This window comes from Mus musculus, chromosome 1 (assembly GCF_000001635.26).
Source record: "Mus musculus strain C57BL/6J chromosome 1, GRCm38.p6 C57BL/6J".
Taxonomy (NCBI): domain Eukaryota; kingdom Metazoa; phylum Chordata; class Mammalia; order Rodentia; family Muridae; genus Mus; species Mus musculus.
This window is the reverse complement of record NC_000067.6, coordinates 135,887,880-135,908,597: the sequence shown is the minus strand read 5'-3', so window position 1 is coordinate 135,908,597 and position 20,718 is coordinate 135,887,880. Positions and strand designations below refer to the sequence as shown.

The 20,718-nt window shown below is 48.9% G+C and overlaps 1 protein-coding gene across 2 annotated transcripts in view; it reads left to right on the top strand.

Annotated features, from left to right (window-relative positions):
- The window catches only part of Pkp1 (plakophilin 1), a 47,814-nt gene that overhangs the window by 10,610 nt on the left and 16,486 nt on the right, over positions 1–20,718 (top strand). For both annotated transcript variants that reach the window (NM_001313701.1, NM_019645.3), the window contains exon 3: positions 18,512–18,906. In NM_001313701.1, the coding sequence (NP_001300630.1) occupies positions 18,512–18,906 (395 nt within the window). The remainder of the gene's footprint in view (positions 1–18,511; positions 18,907–20,718) is intronic.

Here is a 20,718-nt window from a genome sequence, read left to right as displayed (position 1 = left end):
ATATATGAGAAGTTTGAATTCTGGTTCCTTGTAGACAGAGGCTGGGGGGGGGGGGGGGGATCATGAAGTATTTTCTCTTTTCATGTGTACTGGTGATCAAAGAAGTGCCCAGAAATCCCCTGAGATCAGGAGGACATGACGCTTCTGCAAAGCTGGCCTTCTAGGAATAAAGCTTTGCTTGGGTTTCCTGGTCAGAGAAGTTTGGGTTCAGATTCAAGCTCTGCCATTCACTGAGCTTGTGTCTTTGGGGTTCGACTACCAGGACTTGAGTTTCTCACAAGTCAAGCCGCAGATATAACAAAGACTTCTTGGGTTTGTTGGCAAGAGTAAATGAAGTAATATGCATAAAAAGCAGATGAAAATTCTCAAGGTTTAAAAAAAATTAAAGTAGATGGAGATAATTCTAGACCCTTTAATCCTGGCTCTGGCTCTGTCTTCCCCTCTGCGCACCTGTCTGTTTCCTGAGATACCTACAGAGCTGTGCTCTATACAAGCACTGTGTTGTGTGCTCTGGATACAGTCATGTGAATCCCTGGATATTCCAGAACCAGGGGGATCGGGCTATGCAGCCCCCAAGGTTTCCCAGAGTCCTCGAGTTCCACAATTTTTGTTTATTTTTGCTAATTTCAACATTAACCTGCTTTGTCCTTGGGAATCCTTTTGTCAAGCTCCCAAAACATTGAATAAGCCAGGATAAAAGATTCACACCCCCCCCCAAGCAGAGCTGGGGCGGGTCTTCTAGGGGTACAGGATCAGCAGCATTTGTTTTGAACAAATGATCACAGATGCACCTCCAAGTTGCTAAAGGTCCTGGGGTCCTGTGCAGGAAGAGTGGGCAGTTTGTGAATTTTGGGTTCTTTTACGATGGCTCAATTTCCTTTCTTCATCTGTATCTCTCATGGGTGTTATGGATCACAGACAAAAGAAACGCAGGAACTCAGTCTGCTACAAATTCATTTCTTGTCCTTTTTTGGGGGGCCATTTCTATAGGTGGTCACTCTCAGGATAACATAAAGTTAGAGGATCAAACTGAAATAATTTGCAGAGCACTCGTAGATTCGAAAGAGCTTTAACTCAAAGGGTGATGATGTCCAGAGAGATGCGGAAAACGCCTAATGATGCAGAATAAAGGGGTTGGGTAAAGCCCCAAGAAGGCAAAAAACTGGACCTATTGATCCAAGTGATTAATCATGCCCTGTGTGCCCAGGCTAGAGCTTAGGAGTTTCTAAGCTGTCTCCACTCTCCTCTGAGACTCTGGATAAGATAGTAAAGTCTGAGTATCAGTTTTCCCCTCTACAAAATGAGACTTATGCTACCAGTTTTTCTACTTCATTCCCATGTAACTATCATGCTACATTAACTGTGTTATCAAATAAAGAGTGTAACCATGGAAATGTGGGAGGAGGTGTTTCTAAAATACCTCATATGGCCCATGCCTTTCTAACACTTTCTTATAATTAACTCAATCCTTAGCCGTCTCGCTTACCTTTAATGTTCCCAAACGGCCCCCACACCTCCCTGTGCCCATTTTCTGACAACCACTGAAAATCCCTTTCCTTCCCCGAGCCCCAAGGCCCAACCCTCTTCACTCCTTTGCTGGCAACACTGCAGACATGACTCATGACAGGGTAGCTGCTGAGGCTTGTCCCGTCTCCTCTCAGTTCAGGAGAGGCTATGGGAACGGGGAAGAGCTGAGCACACACGAGGATTTGGCAGAGGGAGGGGGCTGAGTCGGGAGGAAGTAGAGTAATTGATATTGGAGCCAGACGTATAATCAGCCACGCACTGAGCAAAACCAAATGGGGTCCAGATTGAGAGAGGAAAAGAGTGGGAAACACAGCAATAGCGATCTGTGGTGTGAGAAAGCCATGTGCCTGTGGGATTTTTCCCATGGTTGATAGAGCTGGCATGGAATGTTGTATGTCCCACCCTCTTGTGAAACCAATATGGCAGCCCAAAGCAGGGAATACGGGGAGGAGGGTGTGGCTCATCTGAATGAGCATCGTCAGCATGTTTTCAGGAGTTGCTAAGAGCTGGTGAAGGACCATTTCCTACAGATACATCCTATTCATTTAGTAGGTCAGCCAGCTGGCATTGAGTGACTGAAGGGCACAGCATCATGTGACACACATTGCAGATGATACTGCAAAGACTCACTTTGCCCTCAGTGAACTTCAAGTCAAGTTGGGAGAAGCAAAGGTCAGCAGAAATAAAGACAGTGGTTTCTATGCTGAAGAATGACACCAGCATCCTGCTCAAATGTTTCTAGAGCCTGTAGACGTTTGTTTGTTTGTTTGTTTGTTTGTTTGTTTGTTTGTTTGTTGTTTTGGAGGTTTTGTTTTGTTTTGTTTTGTTTTGTTTTTCCGAGACAGGGTTTCTCTGTATAGCCCTGGCTGTCCTGGAACTCACTTTGTAGACCAGACTGGCCTCAAACTCAGAAATCCGCCTGCCTCTGCCTCCGGAGTGCTAGGATTAAAGCTGTAGATGTTTTGAAATGAAACTGTTTTCCGTGTGTCTTAGAAGCCATCTTGGTACCACTATTATTTCCTTAAGATCCTGTTACATCAAACACAGTGTTGCCTGCTTTGAGCTCTTCATTCTTCAGAGTTGATTGTGATTCCAAAATATCTCACCATTCTCAAATAACTAAGGTTTTATCCCTAGCGAATAAATATTCTCTTTAAATATAGAGTAGGCAATAGAATAGGCACATTCTAAAAGAAAATTGTAACTATAATTTGAAATTAGTAGCGTTACTTATAGTCTGAATCATCAACAGCCTTCTAGTTTTAAAAAAATCTTTTGCATTTTATCAATGACCAATTATATTACAAGTTTTAGGAAAGTGAATATTAAGAGTCTTATAATTAAGGGTATGAAGTGAGTCTGACATACAAAAAAAGCATCTAGGGGCTCAAGGAAAAGACTGGTCCAAGGCAAACCATTTGCTTCAGCATCACCCTACCGACTATGGGTCACTCCAGCCGCCTTCTCCAGAGACTGCAAGACAGACAGTATTAAGGCCCAAGAGTCCTACGGGCCTCTGGAAGAAGGAGGAATCTGTGACATGAGACAAAGAATGTCCCCACACTTGACATCTCAGATGGGCTGACTCTGTGCCCATCCCAGTTCTCAGAGCCAGACCAGCAGGCAGACAAAGCACCAGTGGATTTTACAGATAGGAAACTCAGGTCCAGAAATGATAAATGATTCACTGAAGGTCCCACAGATGCCTAAGAGTGTGGTGCCCTAGATCCCTGACCTACTACCTGCTCACCTGGGAACACTTGTCTTCCTTATTCTAGGAACTTACACGTTTTGTGATGTCGATTGTAGCCATCTCCATAGATTTCTATGTGTCAACAACATGTTTGAGGGACTCACAAGATGTCTACAAATTCAAACCCTTTCATTCCTCTCTTCCCCAGCCTTTCAGCCAGTTCTCTCCTTGGGAGAGTCTAATGCCAACAGGAGAAGGGAGGGAATGGCCATAGTTTCTCTTCCTAGACTCAATTTTTCTTCACTTGACAATGATCATTAATGGGAAAGTCATAGTAAACTTAGGAGGTAAAATACAAACGCTAACTATTTGGGACATAATTGAAATAATTTTTAAAAGATTTATTTACTTATTTATTTATTTAATGTACATTGGTGTTTTGCCTGTATGCATGTCTATGTGAGGGTGTTAGATCCCCAGAACTGGAGTTATAGACAGTTGTGAGCTGCCATATAAGTGCTGGGAATGGAACCAGGGTCCTCTAGAAGAGCAACCAGTACTCTTAACCGCTGAAGCATCTCTCCAGCCCCAATCTTTGTTGCTGGTGTTGTTTTGTTTTGTTTTGTTTTGTTTTGTTTTGTTTTGTTTTGTTTTGTTTTACGAGACAGGGATTCTCTGTGTAGTCTTAACTGTCCTGGAACTCACTCTGTAAACCAGGCTGGCCTCAAACTCAGAGATTCCCCTGCCTCTGCCTCTGCCTCTGCCTCTGCCTCTGCCTCTGCCTCTGCCTCTGCCTCTGCCTCTGCCTCTGCCTCTGCCTCTGCCTCTGCCTCTGCCTCTGCCTCTGCCTCTGCCTCTGCCTCTGCCTCTGCCTCTGCCTCTGCCTCTGCCTCTGCCTCTGCCTCTGCCTCTGCCTCTGCCTCTGCCTCTGCCTCTGCCTCAAGTGCTGGGATCAAAGGCATGCACCACCAACACCAAGTGTCTCTGAAAAAATATTTTGTAATCTGAATTGAAACACAGTTCTATGTCCTGTGTCCTAAGGTCTGTTATCCCAGGCTATTCTAATAATTAAAACAAGTCTCCATAAGAACTTGGGCTAGAAACCCAAGCAGAGTTACCTTGGGCTGCAGCTGTTTCTAGTTGGAAAATAGAATCCTTTGGTCCTTCTTAATTGTCCGCATAATGGGTCACTTAAAATACCTTCCTCTGATTCGGGTAGACCAGGATGAAAAGACTAGAGAACTGAGTCCACTTGGAAAGCACAAGTATTCTATTCTAATGCTGTAAATAGTCACTATCACATGGGTCTGTCTCAAATACAGCTGGGGCAGAGGATGACAGCAATCCTCACTCATGTGCACCTCAGAGCTGGGTTTTCCTATTTTTAAAGCAAGAAACACATCCTGAGCATGAATTATTTTGAGAGCTTATCAAGTCAAGCGTCCTTTGGAGATGGATTGAACTTGATCATCCTTCCCAGGATCTGATCTATAGAGGAGAGAAGTTGTGTTGGCAATACCAGCCAGTTCTGAAATAGGGTGAGCCATGGTGGCTGCCACATGGAATCTCAATTAAATCCAGCTTGGCATTCCTGAATTGAGACTTTCCAGAAACATAAGAAAAGAGAATCCTGTCTTTGTCCTGGATCTTTCTCCTAGCTGCTTACCTAATTGATGCATCTGTGCTTGATGTTCCCTTAACAGCAGGGTGGTGTGGACTCTTCACTAAAAACCTTTACTCTGAAGCCAACCAAGCCTGTTTATTCTGGACTCAAGGCAACCTGTGGGAGCTTCTGGTGCAGATAGCAGAACACTGGCGGTCTCAGGCTTTGGTGGGAAATAGTAATTCCATGCTCAGTGCTCTCTGGGTTGGTGGTTCACCTCTGTCAGAGTTACAATGTTGGTTACGCAAAGGGCTGGGTTGTGGACCACGCAGTGTAGAGAGGTTGCCAGAGAACCATGGCAGGACGCCTTGTCCTAAGAGTAAAAAGAGGCTGCCTTTGCTAGTCCACAGTTAACAGAGGCTGGGTCTCAAGATAGCATGATGTAGAGGAACAAGCTTGTCTTGTCTCAGGCCCTTCAGTTCAAATCCTGGCTCTCCCCTTCATTATCTGTGTGACTCCAGGCTTATTCTTAATCCACCTGAGCCTCCACCTCTGAAATGTGGGAAATCTCTTTCTCAGTGTAGTAAAAGGACTGTGTATATAACATATTCAATTAGCAGTGTGAGGCCTGGATTGTAGTCTCAGTGGTACTGCTACAAGATGGGGGACCTGGAGTGGCATTCGTTCTTTCAACACGGAATAAGGATCTTTTATTAACTCTTTGACAAAGCCTAACACTCCGTAGGCCCTGAGCACTCACTCATGACTCAGAGCTGCAGGGCTGAAGCCAAACCTGGGTAGCTCTATGGTTGGCGTTGGTGCAGCTCCTTCAGTCCAGAGGCTCTGCTTCAGTCCTCCAGGTGAGTGAAGGCTCTGTGCCTCCTTCCTGCTCTCATTTGAGCATCTCTTACCGCCAAGAAAAGGAAGTCAGTTAGCCCTTGCCACAGCTGGAAGACACGGTAGAAGTTCATTTAACTTTAGCCATGCAGAGGGGTAACCAAGGCAGAGCATGTACCTCTCTGCTAAGTAACTACCCTGACTTAAAGTTCACCTTCCCTGCCCCCTCTTCCCACTCCTAAGTGCCACTCCAGGTGTGCAAGCTGGGATCCTTTGGCGGTGCCTCCTGGCCTTCGCCTTTTCTTGCAAAGTCCAGGTGAGGGAAGATAGACTCTGACATGGCTCCTGCTCTAGGAGGGAGCGATTGATGGATTTGCCAACTCAATGTCTCTGCGCCAGCTCATGACTCACTCCCACCAAGCCTTGAGAGATAGGAGGGTCCCACAAGGGCCCCAGGCTATCACCCGACAAGAAGAGACAGCTATCCTACTTGCCAAAGGACAGTATGTACTTCAGAAAGCAAAAGGAGGTATACAAGAGAGTTGGCGGTGACTGGAGAGGGGTAAATGTGCCTTGTCTCTCACAACTAAACGCTGCTACAGGCATGCTCCTGGCACTTCAACTGTGAAACTTCATCTGTGACATATGTCCCTGCACGGGCCCTCCTTGACAAGCCACCATCTATCAGAGTGGCTCTGCTTACACCTGACAAGTCTCTAGGTCGAGCTGCTTCCATTTTATGCTTCTCCCTCCACAGCTGACTTAGCTTAACCCAGTAGTACACACCTAGCTGAGGGCCTCTCAGCTAACATCCCGAGCCTGAATCCTTCCCTGGGGAAAAAAAAGTGGAGGATGTTCACTATGCCAGCCCCGTGCTCCTACAGAGACAGGAGGACATGGTTATGGTACATGCGTACAAATGGCATCAGCGAGCATGAGCTTCCGATAGGGAACCAGACGGGCCTCTGAGAGATGCTAAATGCTGAACTGTGTGAAAAGAGAGGAGAGAGGGTGGAGAACACAGCAAAGCCCCAGGGCTGGGGCAGAGGAGTATGGGTACTGCTCTGGCCATCCCAAAAGAATGGGCACCACCACATGGGGAAGCAGCTTGTGAGATGTCAGCTCCAGGGCTCTCACAAGCCCTGCTGGCTTTCTGCAGCCAATCCCTTGGAACCAAAACTCACACTGCTTCTCAAAGTGGATTGAACATGTTGTCTACCCACTCTCCTCCCTGATCCTCTTGTTCTCGTGGAGACTGCAGGATTTGTGAATGGCATTTTGATAGGGAAGGAGGGGGAAGACTGGGTGTAGCTAGCCCAGGGCATGGCCAGCAGCCCAGGACACTGTCAGCAGCGAGCCCTTCCCAGAAAGTCCCCAGAAAAGAAGGTTACCGTCTCCTGGGACAGCAAAAGCTAGTTTCAGCTTGACGGATCAGCTACGGTTTCCATACAATTAATGCGGAGCTCCAAGTTGGTGGTCAAACTGGAAGAACCAAGGTTCAGGCTGATTCACCAGGGCTCAATTCCTTAATTCCTTCCTGACTAGAGTTTAGAAGGCACGTAATAAAGGTAGCCACTGAGCATGGGGTAGGGTTTGTCTTATAAAATGGAAGCTTCCAGACGATGTAGCCATTGCTTTCTTCCCCGCCCTCACACGTTCTAAGAACAGCCTCTGAATCTTTACAGGAATTATGTGAAGAATCGAGTAGAACCAAGAGTAGTAAATGTCTTTAGTTTTCTCCAGAAGTGATTAATAGAGTTTTGTTTGGGGCCTTTTTGGACAGCGTAGAGGCAGGGGGTGGGGGTGGGCTGACAAAAAAGCAATGTACTTAACCAGCATGCTAGTCTTTAAAGTCCTTACACTGTGGTTAAAGACAAAGAACAGATGAAACAGCAGCCTAAGAGAGGATATAATTAAAAGCTAAATTCTACAGCACATGCTGACTTCAACCTCAGTAGGCCTCCGTTTCCTGGTCTGTAAATGAAAGCTGTCAGGGGTAGATGATTGGCAAGCCTTCTCAGCTGGGGTTGTAGGGTTTGGGGATGTGGCCCTTGGGCTCTGGGTTGTAACAAATAGGGGCTTGTAAGACTATCTCACCCCTCTGCCTTCTCTGTCAACTCATATAATGTGATAATCCCTGGGATTAGGTCTGTATTTTAAATTCACACAGAACATTCATGTTTTTGTTCGCTGACTCGGTCCTTGGGCATCTGTGAGATGGGTGGGTAACCAAGGACTTTGATTTGCAGAATGAAGTGGCAGAAAAATGCAGAGGCTTGCTCATTACCTCACAGAGAAAGTGGGCAGAATTGAGTCTGAAGCCCAGTGGCCATGAAGGGGGGGTGACAAGCCTGAAGCCTGAGGAGAGACAGGAGCTGGGAGGGGCAGGAGATGGGCGGTTTCTCTCCCCTGCCAGGGAGCTCTAAGCCAGAGAGTGGGGACTAGACGAAGGGCCATAGATCTGAAGCCATCGAGGGATCTTCTGGTGCCTTTACTGGTGAGAATTTTCCTTTTGTCACTGAGCCCAGAGAGACAAATGCAGTAGCATTTCCCAGGTGGGTGGAAGAACACCCCACCCTTTGCTGGGGTGAGGCTCAGCTTTCTCCCCCAGGGCCCTGGCAAGTCTCTGCGAGGCCTGCCTGCCTACTTGCCCCAAGAGCGCAAACTCAGCTGAAAAACAAAATCAAATCTGGTTGTGGAAAGGTAGGGCGGGGAAGGGATGGAGAGAGACACAGGTGGGGAGAGGAGCAGCTTGGGGGGCCCCGCCCCTCCACCCCCACCCTATGTACAGGGGAGTGGCCTTGAAGGGGAGGAAGACAAGGCTGAGCCAGGTTGGCCAGGACGCTGTGACTTCAGCAAGGGCTGAATAGCCTGCCCCAAACCAAGAGCCTTCTGGGGCAGTGTATGATTGGAGAAACTGAGGCTGGGGAAGTAGACTGACTGCCCAGCATACTCAGTCAGGGAGGCAGTGGGGAAAGAAGACTAAAGCCAGCTCTCCTGACCAGAGTTCTTGTAACTTGGCTGTGTTAAGCCTCTCTTTGCCACCCTAACATTTCGAAAACTCCAGTCATGAGCACTTAGTATTACAGTTTATTAAAACCATCATTCCAACTATTGCTTATTTTTCAAGAAATCACTTTTAAGTTTCAGTGCACTTCTGTTGAAAAGAAACTACACGCCACTAATGTCAGATGACACAAAAATAGATTCTTTGCTATTAAAGGAAGAGTAGCCATGACCTTAATAACCAATATGAGTACTGTGAAACAGAACTCTTTTTAATGCTAGCGAGGTGTGTCTGCTCCACTGGAGATTTTGAGTTGTTTTTGCTTCGAAAGAGATGTGGATGAGTGACGAAGAAGCATAGGGACTCACCCCTAGGCTTTGTCCTCATGGCCATCAGACTGGAAATGCAAGCACTTCTCCGTGCTTCAGTGATGGTTACTGCCTGTGTCCTTCAGATCCCTAAAGTCCTCTCACATCCACAGTGCATGCCGAAGACATGTGAAGATTCTGAGTCATGAGATAATCATGCGGGATGGTTTTTCCACAATGACTCCCACCCAGGTCATGTAGAGATCTGAGAACCAAGGGAAAAGGTGCCCAGGTAGAGCCTTGTCACTCAGTAAGGCCACCAGCCTATGCCTAGATGAATACCTTTTGCTAGTGGAGTATAGGGAGATGGGGTCTCTGACTCAGTGCCTACCAAGGGCCATGTTCTATGGATTAAAACCTCCTTTGGGACCAGATTAAGAGGGTTCAGGAACAACCCCCAACTTCTCTCACCTTCACCTAAAATCCTAACCACCCTTCTGGAGGCCCTGCAGTGCTAGACGCAGAATGGGAGCACTCGGGAGCAGCCAATGACCCATAGTTCCCTACTAACTACATAGTCTTGAAGCAGGGTGGCCCAAGACACCCAAATCCATAGAAACCCAACAATAGTTGGCTAACTCCAAGAGACTCCAGGGTCTAGCTCCCACTACCCACGTTAGCACTGGCGGCCCTTCTCTCCTCCACATAACTCATGTGACCCAGCAGTGTATTTGGAACAAGGTGTGGCATAAGGGAACCAGTCCCTCCTCTCAGTTGCTACACTCATGTTCCTGCACAGAACACACCAGCTGTAGCCATCACAAGGTCTCCTTTGTCACTCGTGTCCCTTGGGCCAGAAGGTCTTTTCAGCTCTGGTCTTTGGGCTGTAGACTTGTATGACACCAATGAGCAGCCAAGCTCCTTGCTTCTTTTTCCTTTTCTCCCACACCCCACAGTGCTGAAGATGGAACCCGAACCCTTATGCATGTGAAGCAAGCACTCTCCCACTGAGTTTCCCCCTCCCCGAGCTCTATTCTCTTTTTAAATACATTCAAGACTCTGTCATAACCACCAAGGGATGAGAGACAGGTACCTCCTTGGCCTGGAGTCTTTAAGTTTCAGGCTAGCCAATGGCTAGAGACACTTTGATGTCTCAACAGAGGGCCACTTAGGATAGAAGCTATTCGCTTTTTGCAGTTGGTTTATTTTTTTTGTTGTTGAGATTGTTCTTACTATAAAGCCTAAGATGGCCTGGAATCCATGGTTCTCCTTGTTCAGCATCTGGAACATCGGGATTTAGAGGCATATGCCACCATACCCAGTGTTCTTTGCCACTTAGACTTTGTTCCCATCACCAGACTCTAGTAGCTGGTGGCTGGGGTGGCTGGAGACAAATGCTAAGAGAGAGACCTCATATAAAAGAGAGGACCAAGAGGCTTTGGATAAGATCAAGAAATTTTCAAAGATTTTTCCTTACCTCTGGAAAAATGTATTTCTGTTCAGGTCGGGTGTGCTTGTGCATATGTGTATGAAAGTGGGTATTTGTGTGTGTGAGCGCACATGCATGCTTGTGTGTACATATGCTCATGTACATGTTCATTTTCCAAAGGAGTGATCTTTTACTCTTGAGTGGGGGTAAGGATGGCCACTTACTTTCATATGAGGTTCTTGATGATCTAATCAGGAAAGGATTCAAGGCTTTCAGGGTCTTCAGCGCCAGAGAAGCAAGTTCTTTAAGATATGCCTTTTCCACAAAGTCCTTAGCCCTCTTCTAGCATTGAGACCATACACACAACCTCAGGGCTCACAGCGGTTCTGGGGCCACTCAGCATCCCACCAACATTCCAGAACAGGCTGGAGACACTGGATGTGAGAGATCTATCTATATTCTGCTGGGCAGCCAGTTCACACTGCGGTGCTCCCCTCAACTCCTCCCTTCCTGTGTTGACCCATCGCTGGGACAGCTGAGTTGGCCTCTGAGTTCAAAACCCAGAACCCATGACACTGCCCTGTAGAATGACTGGGGCTCCAATTTGTCTTGAGTTCATGGGAAAGAGACAGCCAAGGAAACATGGGGGACTGGAGAGATGGCTTTGCACTTAAGAAAACTCTATGCTCTTCCAGAGGACAGAAGTTTGGCTTCCAGCACTCACGTCACTCAGCTTGCAATTCTGTGACCCCATTTTCCAGGGGATCTGACACCTCTGTTCACGTGAGCACCTGCACTCACATGCACCTGTCCACATGCACACACACTCTTACACATAGTTAACAATATATTTTTAATCTTTAAAAAGAAACATGCGTATAAACTCTCACATCCTTGTTCCCAAAATCACTCTGACAGTGACACGAGCTACAACAACCCTACTTCTCCAGTGGGTTGGAGGAGGAAGGAGAGGATCTGATCAAGCAGGGAGGAGGATGTAGAGATGGAGGGCGCTGTAGCTGCTATGGCGATCGGTTCTGATAGCAGTTGGTACCTGCTCAGTTTCATGCCTCTCACTGTATATGAGGAGACCCTAGGGGCTTCTCACCCCCATAAGGAGGACCTGGAACCTACAGCCAAGGAGGCCAGGTCACAGGAACACTGGGTGTCTCCAGAGAGAAAGACACCTCCCAAAAGCCTCTCAGGCTACTGATCAGAGTTCTGTAGTGCCCCCAGACCTGGGCTGCAGCCATCTAGATGCTTTGGGAGCTCCGTCTTCAGTTATCTGCAAATGTCTCGTAATACCATTATTACGTATTGTATTGGTAGGTGCTCCCAGTTCATGCTCTTCGGAGGTCAAGAGAGACCCTGAGTGTTTGTTACTGGCCAGCTTTCTCACAAAGTCTACGTACACTTTCGAGATGGGCACCCAAACGTTTGTTTTTTACATTTTAATGTTTTTCTAAGGTGGCTCATCCCTATAATCCTAACAGTTAGGAGGCTGAGAAAGAATAATTATGACTGGACAATGAGTTAAGACTATTTCAAGCAGACAGACAGACAAAAAAATCAGTAACAAAACGTATTTGGGCCCTGGAGCTGGACTACAGTGGAGTCTGCCGTTGTTCCTCTTCTCAGATAGGAACTGGTTGCCAATGGGGAAGAGGAGGTGCAGACCTTTAATCCTAGCACTCAGGAGGCAGAGGCAGGTGGATCTCTGTGAGTTCAAGGCCAGCCTGGTCTACAGAGCAAGTCCCAGGACAGTCAAAGATATACAGGGAAACCCTGTCTTGAAAAACCAAAGAAACAAAACAAAACTGTTAACCAGACAGTACCTTTGGGATCATGGGCATCTCTCGGGTGTTTCTGGAGTGCCCCTGAGTTTCAGGCTGTGGTGACATAATTGCAGCTGTGTCTCTTTGCCTTTGAGACTCCACAAAGAGGAACACCCACCCCAGCCTCCTTCAAGGCCAAGTGGCACCTCTGTGCCTGAATGGACATCGGGGAGTCCGACCAGTGTGGTTGTCCTTACAACTGTGTGCCAGGAAATAAGAAGTCCAGCCCAGTTTGGGCCCTCTGCTTCTCAAGACGAGTCAGAGACTGACTCTCTCCCTGATGAAGTTCCATCTTTAGTAACTCAGATCTCAGCAGCTCACTTACTGACTCAGACTGCTAAATAAGCAACCCTCTGTGCCTTTCAGAGAACTCTCTATGCCTTGGGTCCTGTGTGCCCCTCTTGGATGCCTTGTTGGTAAAGGAACAGAGTCTAAAAGGCCCAGGAACACTCAACAAAGTATCTGCATATCAGATATAGCTTGTTCCGCAGGAGTGGACAAATCCCTAGTAAAATGCAAGACAGCTTGTTGTCATTACTGTGTAAGGGTCCTCAGTGGGCACAGACAGGCAATGGTAGTTGAGAGATTAACAACCATGAAGCCTGTCCTGCAGGGGCTTTCTGGTCAGGTCCTTTCTCTAGAAAGCTCTCTCTGGGCCCACAAGGGATGAGGACTCTGTGAAGTTGTATGCATACTGGCTTTCATGCAAAGGGCGTGGGGAGATTGCCTTGCTGAACATGGCCCTGTTGGACACTCCACTGGGTGTGTGACTTGCCAGGCAGAGAAGGGTGTGTCCTGTGGCAGAGCCAGTTTGGCCAGCCCCACCTTGTTGGCAGAAGCGTGGTTTCAAAATGGGCTAATAGCTGGGGACACGGACACTCTTTTCATCTTGGCCTGCCTTGCACATACAGCTCCCAAAGAGCTAGGCAGTTTCTGTCTGGTTATGCAGAATCGAAATAGAATTTTCTGGGATCAGCCAGGTATCAGCTATATCCCAGGTCAGGGTAAAGGGAAGTGTCCTGAACCTCAGCAGAGCTCAGTCTGTGCCACCTGTCTTGCCCTGCTCAGAGGCCCTCCTATCCTCTACCAGCCCACTTCATCTGTGGTAGACTCCTGGGCAAGGAGGCCATGGGGAACCCAGTGCTCAACAGCAACTGGAGCCTCCATTCCCAGGAGAAATCCTCTCTTTTCCACCAGTGCATGCTGGGAACCCAGCCACTGCTCACACACACACACACACACACACACACACACACACACACATAGACACACACACACTACCACCACCACCACCACCACTACCACCACCACTCATCGGGCTAGGCACAGTAAAATGCCTTTTGCTTGAAAAGCTTGGGAGAATAAATGAGCCCTGCTGTGATAACCAGAGAGCAGACAAGACCAGGGGATATTAGGTGTGCAGCTGGAGGAGTCCAGCTGTGGGCATCCAGAGCCAGGAAGGGGCACAACAGACTCGATGTAGATGACAGGTTTGGGCAGAGACTTGAGAGAAATGTAGAGTTCAAATGGTGGGCAGAGAGCAGGTGAAGCAGGGGCCCAGGGTATGTCTGCTGTTGTGGGACAGTGTGAGAGGGAGGTGTTAGGAGGGAAGAAATGGCTGGCTGTGGGGGTTATAGAGGGCTAGAGGGAATAGGGTCAAGTTGATGTGCTTGCCTGGTAAGTAGCAGAGATACAGTAAGCTCTGCAGCAAAGTTGGGACTGACGGAAGCTTTGCCTGAGAAAGGCAGGTCTGAGTGTCTGAGGAGGCAGGGCCAGGGGGACCCTGGGGTCTGGTGGGAGAAGTTAGGAAGTGCCTAGGACCACAGTCCGATCGGTAGCAATACAAAAGAAGAAAGCAGAGAGAACAGTCAGGTGGGTGCCACCTCGTCCAGAATGGCTGCTTACTGTCCTGCCCGAAGACTTCAGCAAATACAGGTTTCTTGGGCCGTAGGAGCTTAAGAAATGTATTGGTTTGCTTTGATCCAGCTCACTCTAGAACTCACGTTCCTTGCCTACACAGTGACCCAGTGGGCTCCTGAGAGCTTCCTACCTAAGGATGAGCCGGAAGAGAGGGAGCATCAGTGTGGGTTGAAACACCTCCGTCTTCAGGAAGAAGGAGAAGAATGAAAGAAAACATTTGGGGCAGAGGGCAGGGGGCCTTAAAGGCAGAGCCACTAAACAACCTGGGGGCTTCTCTAGCATAATGAAGAAGTGTCTTCCTCAGATGCAGGAACAGCCACGCAAGGAAACAAATACAGCCTGGCCCAAAGCCTGGCTTCCCTTTCTGAGCAGGTAACTCTCCTAATGACTCCTCCTACGTCATTAGGAAAGAGAGGGCAGAACATAGGCTGAGTATGGGGAGTTCTGGCCCATGCAGTCTTATCTGGCTTACCTTGGACTGTGGTCATAAGAGTCGCCTCCCAAGAACTTCACAAGTGTTCCCAGTGGAGAAGGATGTTTCTGTGCCCACGTTCTGAGCTTCAACTTACCGGTCTAGCCCAGCCTGTTGACGGTCAATTCTGCTCCCAGGACATGACTTTCTAGTCTGGAATGTTTAGATTCACGGGCTATCCCACCTGAAGTTTGAGTTTCCCAAGAAAGTATGAGATAGTCCTACATGTGAATGTGTGCACTCGTGTGTGTGTGTGTGTGTGTGTGTGTGTGTGTACTTGTGTGTGTGTATGTATGCCCCCTTTGTATTCAAAGAGGAGGAGGCTGCCAGCAGATGCCTATCTGAGTGTGGGGGTGTGGCTGGAGAGGCATTGGCAGCAGGGCTCTCCCACCTGCGGTGGGCACAGGTGTCCGTTCATTCTCTGGCTGCAACTGTTTGCTGAAGACTTAGAGACAGTGTTTGGAAATGGAAGTGGGATTGCTATCATTTGGAGCCCTGGGGGCAGGGCCACCACAAACATCCTGTGGTGTTTGGGCATCCAGACAATGAAGATGTGTCCCTTCAGCAGATGCTAGGAGCACCCATGTAAGGAAAGACTCCTCCATCTTGGCAGACCGCCTGCTGAGTTCACTCTGAGCTCAGCAAGGGGCTCTGAATACTGGGTGTCTCCTTCCTGAGCCTGCCCCCCTTATGGATTATCTAGAAACTTCTTTAGAAATGCTGTGGGTTATTAAAACCCCTCAGCTAGGGGCTAAGGGGATGGTTCAGCTGGTGAAGTGCCTTTGGTGCGAGCATGAGGACCTGAGGTGAGATCCTCCCACTCACTCGAAAACTAGGCACAGCAGTCCACATCTGTAACACCAGTACTGGGGGAATGGAGCCGAGCAGACTGCTGAAGTTCATCCGCCAGCAAGAATAGTTCATGAATCCATGAGCTCCATGCTTAGCGACAGAACTTGTTTTAAGAAATTAAGATGGGGGAGGGGAGCAGAGGGGACCAGAGAAATAGCTCAGTCAGCAAATTTAATGGTATGCCAATATGTGGACTTGCATTTGAATCCCCAGTGCTCATGTAAAAGGCCTGGCATGATGGCATGCAAGTCTAATCCTAGCATTAGGGAGGCAGAGACAGGAGGGTCCTTGAAGTGCATGTGTGTGTATGTGCCCCTCGACCAGCTCCTAAAGGCGGCCAGTGTGAGAGTCAGAGAGATGCAGATGGTCCAAGTTCTTGTGTCATGTCCAGTTCTAATTTACAAACATTAGTCTAATGATATCTAATGACCCTGTACGTCATGAACAATTAGGATCTTGGTTATACAGCTGGAGAAACTGAAATATTGGCTTGAAGCTCCTTGCCTAAGGTTGCACCCAAGCAGGCACCTGACACAACCAAGACAGTGGGACGCCAGTCTGTGCCTTTGACTGTCATACGGCCTTCTCAGGCATACCTCGTTATGCTTGGGGGAAAGTGTTTGGATTCCCATGAGGCCACTGCCAATTCAGCCTTAGAGGCTGCATCGTGGGCTGCCTGTGCAGGCGGTGTTAGAGGCAGTAAGTTTGCTTTCTCTGAGCCTGGATACTCTCCAAGAGTATCCAGGCCTATGTAGGGTTAGGAGAGGACAACACCCAGCTGAATTTTTCTCCTGCTTGCTAAAGTGACAGCAAAAGGCACTGGAGATACAAGAGAGCCATCCCTGGCTGTCACATTCATACAATCCAGCGCTGTGGCTTTAAAAGCTAAGGTGGGGCTCCCAGGAATGGATGACACTACTGGGGTGTGGCTGTCAAGAGGGGTCCTCGCCCATTCCCTGGGGGCAGCCCACCTCGCTGAGACTTGCCAGGGCAGCCCTCTGCTCCCTTTCCCAGCAAGTCTTGCAGAGCCCAGAACCTCTCTAAGGCTTAATCAGCAGGATGGCGTCTTTGCTGGGTCTGGGCCAGGAGGGCATACACACTCCTCATCAGGTGTCTGAGATGACGTCCAGGTGTGTCACTTACTGAGAACAAGGGTGCTCCTGTTGCCTTCTCCTCGGAAGCCCAGCCTGCTATGGGGAGTGTTCCACCCCTCCCCACCCCCAAAGCACCATCTGCCACCTTCCTTCCTTCCTTCCTTCCTTCCTTCCTTCCTTCCTTCCTTCCTTCCTTCCTCCCTCCCTCCCTCCCTCCCTCCCTCCCTCCCTCCCTTCCTTCCTCTGCCTGATCTGGAGGCCTCAGTACCTTTTGCATATAGTCATCAAGGAGTCTGGTTCACCTCCAAATGCCAAGAAAACCACCAGCTCCTCCGGCGTCTGCCTTACCATTGTTTGTGTCTCTCCCAACTCCCACAGACCAGCTCACTGTTCAGCAGGGTGGTTTGACCCAGTTTGAGGAAGAAAATTGTGCCCGTTTGGTGTGGGTGAAGGGAGTATACCTGCCATCCCCAAGGTTAACAGTATCCGGCTTCCTGGTTTTGGACACCACCTTCCAACTGGTAGCTTGACACCGTTCTTTGGGGTAACTGGAACATCAGCCCCTCCTTAGTCCCATGTGGCTAGATCCCGTGTAGGTGGTAATTGCTGGTCACACAGCAGCCTTCCCTGCAGACACAGTTTGACTACGTTTTCTATGTTCTCTTTGTCCTTCCATTAGGGTTGGGTGGGCAGCCTCCGAGCGGGACTTGGCAGTTGCTCATCCCAGCAAAGGTGACTCCCAAGTCGGCACCTGTATGGGGAGGTTTTATCAGGCTCAGTGTTGATCCTGTTGTCTGAGAACAAGTTCCAACAGGCCAGACCCGCCAGCTTACGGGTCTGGGAAAGTCTTCTGTGGACAGTTCAGTACCAGAGCTGATTCCCACCAAGCCTCTGGTTTTACAGGCTCCTCCCAAAGAAATAAATTTTCTGTTGGGCTTACAAGACCCTTCGGGACATCTCATTGTTCACGGTACATTTTCCTTTTGGATGACTTTCTACTCTGCTTCTGTCCCAGCCAATCTGATGACACAGCCCAGAGATCTCCCGTCACTGACCTCTGTGTGCACAGGGTGTCCCTAGCTAGCAGCTCAACTAGAGTAGACATTTCAAACGTGCAAGTTGCTGATGCCGGCTGGATGGGTCAGAAACTGCTTTATGGGGTGGTCCAAGTGACAAGGCGAGGGCTTGAGACAAAAGCTCATGGGTAGCTGGGCAGTGTGGAGCACGCCTTTAATCCCAGCACTTGGGAGGCAGAAGCAGGCGGATTGCTGCTCACACTGAGTGACTATTGGAGGACCCCTCCTCTCTCTCTTATAGCTGCCATCTTAGACTTTGCCCATGTGGCCAGATCGGTGGTATAGAACTTTCTTTCATACATTCCCACAATAAGAAGTCTATTTGCAAGGCTGGAAAGATGGCTCAAGGGTTAAGGGCACTGACTGCTCTCCCAGAGAACCCGGGTTCAATCCCCTGCACCCACATAGTGACTCACAACCATCTGTAACTGAAGTCCCAGGGAATCTCTTCTGGTGCTCTCTTTGGCACTAGACATACATCCAGGCAGAACACCCAGGTACATGTGATAAATTATTTTTTAAGAGTTTAAAAGTAAAATACATTTTACATTGCAATTCAATGTAGTACAAAACAGGTTATGTCTCTATTGTATTGCCCTCTGTATTGAATGTTTTCCAATTATTTTTCCTTATTCTATACTTTTAATAAAGATGGAAATATCTGCTAAAATAATCTCATATTCCACAGTGACCTACAACCTGCTGGCAAAATAATGTCCTAGGTTCCTTTCTCTGCAAATTTTTCCAGATCCTCTGAACACAGTAATGGGGCAAGGAAGGGTTACCTTTGTGGACAGCTAGATCCAGGCTCCCAGTCAAGAGCTACACTAAGCCTCTCACTCCTCCTTTCCTGCCTAGATCTACAATGGGACCCTCAAGCGGGAGCCCGACAACAGACGCTTCAGCTCCTATAGCCAGATGGAGAACTGGAGCCGGCACTATCCCCGAGGCAGCTGTGCCACCCCGGGCGCTGGCAGTGACATCTGCTTCATGCAGAAAATCAAGGCAAGCCGCAGTGAGCCTGACCTCTACTGTGACCCAAGGGGCACACTGCGCAAGGGCACCCTGGGCAGCAAGGGCCACAAGACCACCCAGAACCGATGCAGCTTCTACAGCACTTGCAGTGGTCAGAAGGCTGTCAAGAAGTGTCCCGTGCGGCCGCCCTCCTGCACCTCCAAGCAAGACCCGGTGTATGTGCCGCCTATCTCCTGCAACAAGGACCTGTCCTTCGGCCACTCGAGGGCCAGTTCCAAGTGAGTGTGCAGGGCTGTGGTGGGGCCAGGTGGGAGGGAGGTAATCTGCAAGCGTGGCTCACTCTGCAATGGTGGCTCACTCCCAAGGAGGAGGGGAGAAGGTCAGCCTGTGTTCTGACTTTTCTACTGCCACCTTGAGGAGTCTCTGGTCTGATGAACCGACCACGGACCTAGAGGAACCCTTGGAGTGAAAAGGTCACAGAAGCCAGACATTGTGGACACAGGTCTTCAAGGTCACAAGCTATGAACAGAGGGAGGCAACTGAAGAGATTAGCAGGCTAATGGCTGCCACACTATGTCTCTCTGATCAGCGGCAGCAGCAGGACCCAGGAATGTGTTAGAAATACTTGTTCTCAGGGCTGCAGAGATGGCTCAGTTAGCAGCACTGGCCACTCTTCCAGAGGACCCAGGCTTAATTCCCAGCACTCACATTTGTGACTTGCAACCATCTATGAGACGCCAGTTCCAGGAGAGCCAGTGCCCCTTTCTGGCCTCAGGTTATACAAGTGGTACACAGATATTCATGCAGGCAGAATACTCAAGCAATATAAAATAAGTTTTTGAAACGAAATATTCATTCTTGGGCCCAATACAGACACCTGGAGGTCCTAACAATGTGTGTTCCAACAAGTTCCAGGTTCTCTCTCTCTCTCTCTCTCTTCCTCTCTCTCTCTCCCTCCCTCCCTCCCTCTCTCTCTCTCTTTCTCCCTGCCTCTCTGTCTCTCTCTGTTTTTCTCTGCCTCTCTCTCTGTCTCTCTGTCTCTCCCTGTCTCTCTCTCTCTCTCTCTCTCTCTCTCTCTCTCTCTCTCTCTCTCACACACACACACACACACACACACCACTATGAAGAGAACCATAGGCACAGGGTACCTTGGGGGCCACAGTAACACTGGCCCTACCTTTTGAGGCTCAGAGCGGTGTGATCCTTCCGCTGTCTCTTATCACCTAATAACAGCTCCTCATTTATTTGGCAGCTCTTTAGGGAGCATCTACTCCGTCCAGGCCGTGGGTCAAGCACAGGGGACACAGCCATGCCCTGGAGCACATTCTTGGCAATCAAGGAGCTGTGTGTTCTTCCCAGTCAACCCCTTTCCAGGCAGACCCTGGGGAGGGGCAAACCAAGCCCAGAGACAGCAGTGAGCTTGCCCAAGGCCACACCATGGGTTCTCTACCTTGTACTCTTCCCTACTAGACCCACACTGTTCCGAAAGGAAGCGTAATCCCGTTTAAAGCAGACCCCTTCAAGTACATAAGATGCACCATCTGCCCCCAACTGGAAATCTAGGATTGAGTGACAAGCCATGCAGAAGGGACATTTGACTGAGGAAGACAAAGCAATGTCCCCTCCACAGAGAGCAAGTGTGCAACTCCCCCATGGCCAGAGAACTCTGCCCCTCGAGTGATGTTTCAGAAATGAAGCTGCATCACCCTAGCTAAAACTATGGCTAGTCCTTGAGCACCAGCTACGGCAAAGCATCAGTCTAGCACAAATGAAGAGATGCTGAGGACATCTGTGGGGTAGGGCTGGGTACCACAGATGGTCTCTGGGACCTTTTCCCTCTGCTTAGAAGGAAGACACACTCAGGTGGAAAGGCTGCCTGTGGCTGCACACCATGGGAGCTTAGGGAGTTCCCAGGCAAGGATTCCCTTCCTTGGAAAGGCTTCCTGGAAGGGAGACTCAGCAGGCCTGGGCTGAGCCTTCGTGCCTGAGACTAAGGATGTCTTGATACAACCAACAGACTCTTGCCAGAGTCTAGGGAATGTGCCAGAGGTTGCAGGGGAGCCAAACATTCCATTAAAACAGTGAACTAA